Genomic DNA, 10063 nt, shown 5'->3' with positions numbered 1-10063 from the left:
GCCTCTTTTCGTCATTCTGGATCTGTGATATGAATAAAAAATCAAAACCCGATAACATTTCCTCTACAGAATGGCCCAATATACAATTGTAAACCAGTAATTAACTACAAACTTCAATTATGGACGGAACCCTAACAAAAATGTATAGACCAAAACGTGTTTGAAAACCGTGATGTTGTTTGGGAGAAAACATTGAATCGACGACTAGGTGGTGTGTCAATGGTGAAAATCGGCGATTAACAGTGGGTATGACCAAAAATTGAACCATTTAAACCCTACCTTGTTTTCGACTTGAACTTGATGGTCGCGGGAGGAGGGAGTGAGGTTTCGACTGTGAAACGGCGCGGGAGGTTGATTTAACGGTGAAAATCGACCCAAGGGTTGATTTTCGGTGGCTTGGAGTGGCGGATAGGGTTTAGAAATTGGGGGGAATTAGGGTGTCACGGCCGCCCTTACTAAGGATAGTAAAGACGAAGAAATCACAACTAGGGGAGGGACTAAGAAGCGGGGAAGAAAAGGAGGAACAATAAAAGACGACATTTAACACAAAGCTCGACTAAACTTCAAGAGAAAATATTTTAATGTATTGCATGGTTAAGCAGCGGATTAATGTCTCAAGGTACTTAATATCATAAAACAGTATGGAGTAAAACGAAAAACTTTTAGAAAAACAAATTCAAACAAGGCAGCAGAAATAAGTTATCAAAAGAGAGTCATAGGATGACACGCATGTATGCAGACACGACGCATCCATAAATTCTTAAAGCTCGACTCAACATTCGCCGCAACATCACTGCTCAACCTGCACATAGGGAAAACACATGCAGGGCTGAGTACTTGATGTACTCAGTGAACAAATGTCATAACAATTTTATAAAAACAGTATATCATGCCACCATTGAGTGACCTCGGGGTTTTAACTTGAAAAGGGTCGAGACACTAAAAATATCTCAAACACAAACTTTCAACTCATCATCAAATCCTTTTTCTTCATCATTTCAAAACACAACCATTTCTCCTTGAATTATTTAAGAAACCGCCATATCTGTTCTTTAGGGTGCCATGTAAGGGGCCACTTTCCACGAGCACGAAAGCCGGCAACCCGTTTGATGACTCACGGTCCTCATCGTGTACACTAGTCCGAGTAGGGACGCACCCTTGCTAGGACCCGAATTCGATTAAACTCATAGTAGGGACTCACTCCCCACTAAGCAATCATCAACATCAATCTCATCAACATCAACATCAATCGCATCAACATCAACATCAATCTCATCAACATCAACAACATAATGTGAAACGAGAATGTGGCCGCAAACTCAATCACTGGACCGGCCAACCCAAAAGACGGCTCACGATCCCCATTGGTGTACACTAGCCTGAGTAGGGACTCACTCCCTAGTCATACCCGAATTCGATTTCAATAGGTCTAGTAGGGACAAATCCCTTGCTAAACAAACAGATAGACATTTCTCAAAACAAAAGCATGGCATGACATACCCTTCTCAACTTTATTTCTCTCATAAAACGTATTTGAAACATAAATCATTTTCTCTGTCAAGATCGAGCATCATCTCATTTCACATCACATCAACAAGGACAAACAATTTTAATATCACTTAATAAACCAACACATAGCACCACATAACATGCACAACAACACTTTCACTTTGATCACATATCTCGCCTCATCATTGGAATAAATAAAATAAATCAATCACACGTAACATGATGCTCGAACCGATATATTAAATTGAAAGCTCTTGAAAACACTTTAGTTCGAAAGTCCACCTCGTTCATTAAATTTTTCTGAACTTTAATTCCTTACTTCAACTTCAAATTCGTACGAGGAGAAATCCCTTCCTTGCGTCTTTGCTTCTCTTCTCTTCCCTTCCATATATTTTCGAGGCCGACCGTCTCGTTCCCATCATTCTTGGGTTCAAAGCCCAACTAATCCAGCTCGAAACTTCCTTCAACTAATTCAATGGCTCAACAAAATTTAATAGACTAGGCCCAACAAATCAAATTACTCTGGCCCAATCACTAATTTTGTATAGTAACCAAAATGAGACTCTAGCCCAATCACCCTCTTATCTCCAAAATTCACGTCTATATCTCTCCCAATTGCTTCTTCAATCTTCAAAATATGGAACAACAATGTATCTCTCCCATCTCAGAATCGGGAGAATATCCAAATTGAAACTCTAAATTCCTTCCTCTCTCAATCCCTCCATCTTTCCCCCAAAATCAGCATGTACTTCTGCTTCTCCGTCGCTGCTCCAATCCGCTCGAAACCACGACGTCACTACAGAAATTACAGCGGTGAGGTTGCCGCCTCCGTCTCCTTTCACTCTAGCTTCTCTCCGTTGAGCCGCCGTCGCCGTCACTACCCTATCTTTCCCTCATCTCTGCCATAGCGCCGCTGCTGTCCAAGATCTGTCGGCATCGTCGCTGTCGAGTCAGCCGCCGCTGCTTCAGAACGAGACAGCCGCTGAGATCCCTGCTGCAGCACACCATGGAGGAAGAAGATGGGGAAGTCGACTTGGCTACTGATCAAAAGCCGGCTGGATCGTCATGACAACTCGGAGTATTTGGAGGTATCAAGAACAGCAACTTTACATAACAATACGTTTGGCCATGATATACATGCTACCTTTGATTTGAATGGGTCACGTGTACTACAAGTTGAGGAAGTGAAAGTTGCGAACTACGAGATTAATCGCACCATATCAACCGTAACGGGATTGGGCCAATTGAGAAACATTTTGGCACGTGGGAAAAAATTGAGCTAATTCCGTCATCCATCCCGGGGGCTAAAAACGCACCCACATCTAGGCCGGCTCCTAAACTTAAGGTGCACGATTTTCTCAAAATCCATACCAAAGAAGGCCTCAATACTAACCCATCTTCCAACCTAGCCTCATCCAAACCGTGGAAAACCATAATCAACCCTAAAACTACCCATCTTTTATTACCATCTTCCGAACCGTCACCTACGATAAAACCCATGTCCAAAACTAACTCATCCCGACCCTCTCGGCCATCCAAAAATCCCACACTCCCAAACCCTCAAGCCAAAGCCGAAAACCCAAACAGAAATACACCCTCCCCACCCCCTCCCCGGAATGGATGGCGATGATGGACCGCAACGTCATACAAGAACCTAGCAGAGAAGGCCCATCTCATACCTCCCAGGGGTCCGAGAAAGATACGACAAATCCTTGGGAGAAGAAAAAGAAGATCATGGCGGATATGCTTAAGGATGGTCAGCCAAAGCCTTCGAAGGTACCATTCATCTTGGACCCCATTAAACTGAAGCAAAGGGGCACGAAAACCCAGGTGGACGGTATCCCTTGCCTTCATTTACCTGATACTGATAACTCTGAGCTTGCAGATCGCATGGGACTCGCCCTGATTGGGAAGTTCTCACACTCCATCCCAGCCCCCCACTTGATTCGCAAGGCCCTCTCAAATTTCAAACTGAAAGGTACGCTAAGTTGGAATTTTATTAATGCAAAGCATATCCTCATTACCCTTTCTGAGATTGATGATTACGTGAAAGTTTTATGTGGAGCTAGTAACAATAATACTTGGTTTATTGAACACCATCCAATGAGGATTTTAAATGGACTGCTGATTTCGACCTATATTTTGAGACTCCCATCCCTGCTGTTTGGTGTAATCTGCATGCTTTACCTATACATCTTTTTGAAGAATCTATGCTATTTTCCGTTGGTAAATTGTTTGGTGAACCCATATAGATTGATCATAACACTATCACACGCGCACGATTGTCATATGCACGCATTTGCATTGAAATAGACATCTCCAAGCCTGTGCCGGAAAAATACATACTCCGACTTGGGGGAAAGGATGTGACATTGCAGGTGAGGTGGGATAAGATCCCGCACTACTGTTCAGCCTGCAAACATGTGGGACATTTAGAGGATCATTGCTACGCTTTTGGAAAGAATCTGGCCCTACCCAAGAAAGACTTCTCCAGACCGGCACAACAGTATCAGAATGAGATGAGAGGAGGACAAGGGGAAAGAACCGGGGAAAGCAAATTACAGAGAAGACAGAGGCAGAATCATGCTGGAACCGTGTATGTAAGAATGGCAATGTTATGAGCGTCTCAGCGGCGCAGGGACATAATAAGAGAGGTCAGGCAACCAGGTATGAATACAGAGTGGTGGCGAACCGAAACGACAACCATAGTAGCAGTCTTTAGACTCGAGAGTCCCCTGTTGTCCCGAACTCGGGCATGCTTGCCCTACAACCTTCTGGACAGGGAAAGATACATAAGACGAAGAGAAGTCCGGAAAGCAGAGCCAGATATAGAGAGAAAAGAAGGCTGAGGCGGCTAGAGGAGGTCGAGGGTCGAGCCATGTGAGATACCGAGGGCTCGGAGTTTGAGACGGACGACGGTGGGGAATCGCAAAACAGACCACGATCACTCTCACCCACCTTTAGAGGGAGCCGTTTGCCGGGTAGTGAGAATCACATGGGACTAGGGGTCCATAGTAATAGGTTTGTTATTTTGGTGGATGAGGAGCTTGAGACAGAGGCGTCCATGACCTTAGTTCTGCATGACGGGATCGCAGATGCTCATATTATTCACGAGGCTAGAAGGGCAAAAGGAATACGGAATGGGGCTGCTAGAAATGGGAGCTCACCGATGGAGATCGCTAGTGATGGGGATCACCGACCTGTGATTGAAGCAGCGATGAAGAAAGCGTTTCTACCTTGCTCAAAACCTGATTTGTTCTCCATGACGAGCCAGTTCCTAGTGTGGAATGTTCAGGGTGTGGCGAATGCCCGCACTAAGAGAAATCTGAGATATCTGATTCGAGAACACAAGATTTTGTTTGCAGCAGTGATTGAACCACAGAGGACACCACCAGCTTTAGGGAGGAACTTTCAGGACCTTCGATTTGCGGGATCCAATGAAAGTGGTCATATTTGGATTCTTTTCCATGAGGATTGGACAGTGGAAGTGGTTGATGACTCGAGACAGGCCTTACACGTTAAGATCTATGCCGCAGTCTTCCCTTTCCCGATCTACATCACCATAGTATATGGGCGACACACAAGAGAGACGAGACAGGCACTTTGGAAGAAGTTGGGAGACATCTCGCTGTCTATGGAGGGAAGGCTGTGGCTTGTGGGAGGGGATTTCAATATGTTCCTGGCCAATGAAGAGAGAAAGGGGAGTGACACGGACATGCACAGAGACATGATGGACTTTGCCGGTGCTATTGCCGAGTGCTAGCTGATTGACCCAGGTTTTGATGGACCGATCTTCACGTGGCACAGGGGTGGCTTTGGGAGAGGTTGGACTGCATCTTGATTGGAGAGCATTGGACATCGGTGTTTGCTACGACGAGAGTGACATATTTCCGAGATTTAGCTCAGATCATGCGCCACTTTTGGTGCGATGTCAATTCTCTGTCCAGACCTAAGGAACAACATGCCATAATATTTCCAAATTATACATGCATCATATAATTCATTAAAACTTGGCAACAAGTGATATTTCCACATAACAACAAATCTGACAGAACTGCGCGGTTTGTTTGTAAAAATCACCAAAATCCATCCGACCTAATATGAAGCTAAAATTTGGTCACAACACAGTAGACACATTCAAGTTCATCCAGTTAAAATTTCTCACTCAAATCATGTCGATTGGTCAGTCAAAACATTAATGCAACTCTCTGGTCGGAACATAAAAATTCTGGCAGCACTGCACAGTTCATTTGAAAAATTCACCAAAATTTCATCTGATGCGCAATTAGGCTGAGATTTTCACAAAACACAGAAGACACTTCGAATTTCATCCAGTTCAAAATTCACATCAAAATGAGGCCATTTGGTAGGTCAAATAGAAAATGAAACTTTCTGGACGAGAATACAAGTTTCTGGCAGAATTGCGCAGTCGACTTCAGAAATTTATTAAAAAGGGGCTGAAATTTACACACCACACAGAAAACACCTTGAAGTTTACTCAGTTAAAAATTCGAACCAAAATAAGATCCTTTGGTCAGTCAAACACACGTCGGAATCCACTGTCCGAACACCACAGTTTTCAGGTCTCAAAATTTCGAAATTAGTATCCGGGCCGGATGGGTTCACTTCTTTGTTTTTTCAGCACTGCTGGGACACTGTGGTGAGGGAAGTGATTGCAACTGTGGTAGACTTTTACAGTGGGGCATTTATGCCCCGAAGCTTCACGGCTACCATGATCGTCCTCATTTCGAAGAAGCCTAACCCAGTCACGTGGGGGGACTATAGACCGATCAGCCTCTGCAATGTTACGAACAAGATCATCACAAAGATCATTGCTTCAAGACTTGCACATCTACTACCCCTTGTCATTGCACCGAATCAGAGTGGGTTCATCAAGGGCCGCCTGCTTAGTGACAATGCTCTTCTGGCCCAAGAGTTAATACATGACCTGGGGAAGGAGCTTTCGAGTAGAAGGAGATCGCCCAATCTGGCACTCAAGCTGGACATGGCAAAGGCGTATGATAGAGTCCAGTGGCCGTTTTTGCTCAAGGTCTTAGAAACGATGGGATTCTCAACAACGTGGGTGAGTATGATTAGTAGATGCATCTCTTCATGCTGGTTCCTAGTCCTGGTGAACGGGGGTCCGGCGGGTTTCTTTCAGTCCTCAAGGGGGCTAAGACAAGGGGATCCCTTATCGCCCTCCCTCTTTGTGTTAGCGGCAGATTACCTTTCAAGATGTCTGGATAGGCTGATCAAGGGGGATAGAGAGATGATATACAGATGCCGAAAAAAGGCCCCCATTATCACTCATCTCTCCTACGCGGATGATATAATCATATTCTTGAGGGCACATAGAGAGGCAGTGGAAAGGTTGGTTGGATGCCTGGAACACTACATTGCTGTGTCTGGGCAGAAGGTGAATAATGGAAAGACTCATTTCTTTTTGGCGACTGAGCACATGGAGTTTGCTAGCATTGTTGAGGAGGTTGGAGGCTTTCAGAGAGGGGTGATGCCTTTCACATACCTTGGGGTCTCGATATTCAGAGGAGCAAGGAAGGCAGATCATCTGTCACGACCGCCCAAACTAGGGGTATTACAAACGAGGCGATCGTGACCACGGGATAACATTAAAGACAACATTTAAGGATAACATTTTATATGAAAACTTAATTAGCTTAAAGGAATAATATTTTAGTTCATTAAAAGTTTAGACAACAAATTTTTAGTTTAAAGAAACTTAATGTTATAAATTTATTATTAATTAGCAACGACTTATGGCAAAGAATTTTTCAAAAGAAGCAGCGGAGAAAATAAATATTAAAATCCAATTAACTTCCAAAAGAAAACATTTGGTTTAGTTCACGAAAAACCATTTCAGAGTAACAGGGTAAACATCAGATTAACGCCTAACACAATCAAACATGCTCAAACACAGTACGAAACAGAATAAAGTCTTGAGGCATAGTTCAAAAATATAGCAGCGGAAATAAGTTTTACAGAGAGTCTAGGATGACGTCTATGTATGAAGACACAACGCATCCAAAGTTCCTAGGCCAACTCAACATCCACCGCAACATCCCGCTCAACCTGCACATAGGGAAAAACATATGCAGGGCTGAGTACTTGTTGTACTCAATGGGATCATGCCGAAAATATTTATACAGTTATGTCATCCATACCAGTGATCTCGAGTTTTATACGTAGTAAAGAAATATCATCGAGAACACAAAAATGTTTCATAGATTGGCCAGTCAAATAATCTCTCCATTTTCTCAACAATCCATCAATCACAATCATCAATCCACAGTGCGACGAAAGTGTGGCCACACTATTCGCCCACGAGACCAGCCGACTAGCAAAGACGGCTCCCGATCTCACCAGTGTACACTGCCTGATAGGGTTTGTGGCCCTATTCAGACCCGAATTCGTTTCACAACACAGCCGTATAGCCTAACGGAGTAAACTCAGACGAACTAGGCATCAGGCACACAATCTCAATCAAAACAATCCATGGCATGACATAACAAGTTAAACCACCCTTATAACACCACATCATATTTTCGGAAAATAAAAAGATTTGTAAAGAAAGCCCACCTTGTTGGTTTAATCAATTCAATATCCACTTAAGGCAACCCTCGTTCCTTGTGCTCACGTACACACAATAACCCTTGCCAATCATCACAACACAAATCAGCCATCCATAAATTCACATTACCATGCATGTCCTATCTTTCCTTTTATCATTCCCTTAATTTACCCATCCCAACATTCATCAACCTAAGTAACAACATGCCATAATATTTCTCAGCGTGTCACACATAATCACGTCACAGGATACCTTCCCAAATTATACATGCATCATATAATTCATTAAAACTTGGCAACAAGTGATATTTCCACATAACAACAAATCTTGCAGAACTGCGCGGTTTGTTTGTAAAAATCACCAAAATCCATCCGACCTAATATGAAGCTAAAATTTGGTCACAACACAGTAGACACATTCAAGTTCATCCAGTTAAAATTTCTCACTCAAATCATGTCGATTGGTCAGTCAAAACATTAATGCAACTCTCTGGTCGGAACATAAAAATTCTGGCAGCACTGCACAGTTCATTTGAAAAATTCACCAAAATTTCATCCGATGCGCAATGAGGCTGAGATTTTCACAAAACACAGAAGACACTTCAAATTTCATCCAGTTTAAAATTCACATAAAAATGAGGCCATTTGGTCGGTCAAATAGAAAACGAAACTTTCTGGACGAGAATACAAGTTTCTGGCAGAATTGCGCAGTCGACTTCAAAAATTTATTAAAATTTCATCTTTCGTCAAAAGGGGCTAAAATTTACACACCACACAGAAAACACCTTGAAGTTTACTCAGTTAAAAATTCGAACCAAAATAAGATCCTTTGGTCAGTCAAACACACGTCGGAATCCACTGTCCGAACACCACAATTTTCAGGTCTCAAAATTTTGAAATTAGTGTCCGGGCCGGATGGGTTCACTTCTTTTTTTTTCAGCACTGCTGGGACACTGTGGGGAGGGAAGTGATTGCAACTGTGGTAGACTTTTTCAGTGGGGCGTTTATGCCCCGAAGCTTCACGGCTTCCATGATCGTCCTCATTCCGAAGAAGCCTAACCCAGTCACGTGGGGGGACTATAGACCGATCAGCCTCTGCAATGTTACGAACAAGATCATCACAAAGATCATTGCTTCAAGACTAGCACCTTTACTCCCCCTTGTCATTGCACCGAATCAGAGTGGGTTCATCAAGGGCAGCCTGCTTAGTGACAATGCTCTTCTGGCCCAAGAGTTGATACATGACCTAGGGAAGGAGCTTTCGAGTAGAGAGAGATCGCCCAATCTGGCACTCAAACTGGATATGGCAAAGGCGTATGATAGAGTCCAGTGGCCGTTTTTGCTCAAGGTCTTAGAAACGATGGGATTCTCAACAACGTGGGTGAGTATGATTAGTAGATGCATCTCTTCATGCTGGTTCTCAGTCCTGGTGAACGGGGGTCCGGCGGGTTTCTTTCAGTCCTCAAGGGGGCTAAGACAAGGGGATCCCTTATCGCCCTCCCTCTTTGTGTTAGCGGAAGATTACCTTTCAAGATGTCTGGATAGGCTGATCAAGGGGGATAGAGAGATGATATACAGATGCCGAAAAAAGGCCCCCATTATCACTCATCTCTTCTACGCGGATGATATAATCATATTCTTGAGTGCACATAGAGAGGCAGTGGAAAGGTTGGTTGGATGTCTGGATCACTACATTGCTGTGTCTGGGCAGAAGGTGAATAATGGAAAGACACATTTCTTTTTGGCGACTGAGCACATGGAGTTTGCTAGCATTGTTGAAGAGGTTGGAGGCTTTCAGAGAGGGGTGATGCCTTTCACATACCTTGGGGTCTCGATATTCAGAGGAGCAAGGAAGGCAGATCATCTGTCACGACCACCCAAACTAGGGGTACTACAAACGAGGCAATCGTGACCACGGGATAACATTAAAGACAACATTTAAGGATAACATTTTAAATGAAAACTTAAT

General features: G+C 43.5%; 1 protein-coding gene across 1 annotated transcript; it reads left to right on the top strand.

Annotated features, from left to right (window-relative positions):
• Positions 1 to 2164: 2164 nt before the first annotated feature.
• LOC121799261 lies at positions 2165 to 5468 on the top strand. The gene is made up of 2 exons (XM_042198582.1): positions 2165 to 3285; positions 3395 to 5468. Exon 2 carries the CDS (start codon positions 4505 to 4507, stop codon positions 5270 to 5272), a length of 768 nt encoding a protein of 255 aa, XP_042054516.1. The 5' UTR covers positions 2165 to 3285; positions 3395 to 4504; the 3' UTR covers positions 5273 to 5468.
• Positions 5469 to 10063: the final 4595 nt, after the last annotated feature.

The sequence above is a fragment of the Salvia splendens genome, chromosome 4, assembly GCF_004379255.2.
Source record: "Salvia splendens isolate huo1 chromosome 4, SspV2, whole genome shotgun sequence".
In the NCBI taxonomy this organism is placed as follows: Eukaryota; Viridiplantae; Streptophyta; class Magnoliopsida; order Lamiales; family Lamiaceae; genus Salvia; species Salvia splendens.
Note: the sequence above shows the minus strand (reverse complement) of the source record. Positions and strands in the feature narration are given on the sequence as shown.

What these genes read in the sequence shown, in the direction of transcription:
- LOC121799261 (XM_042198582.1), top strand. Translation starts at nt 4,505, where the DNA reads ATGGGACTAGGGGTCCATAGTAATAGGTTTGTTATTTTGGTGGATGAG.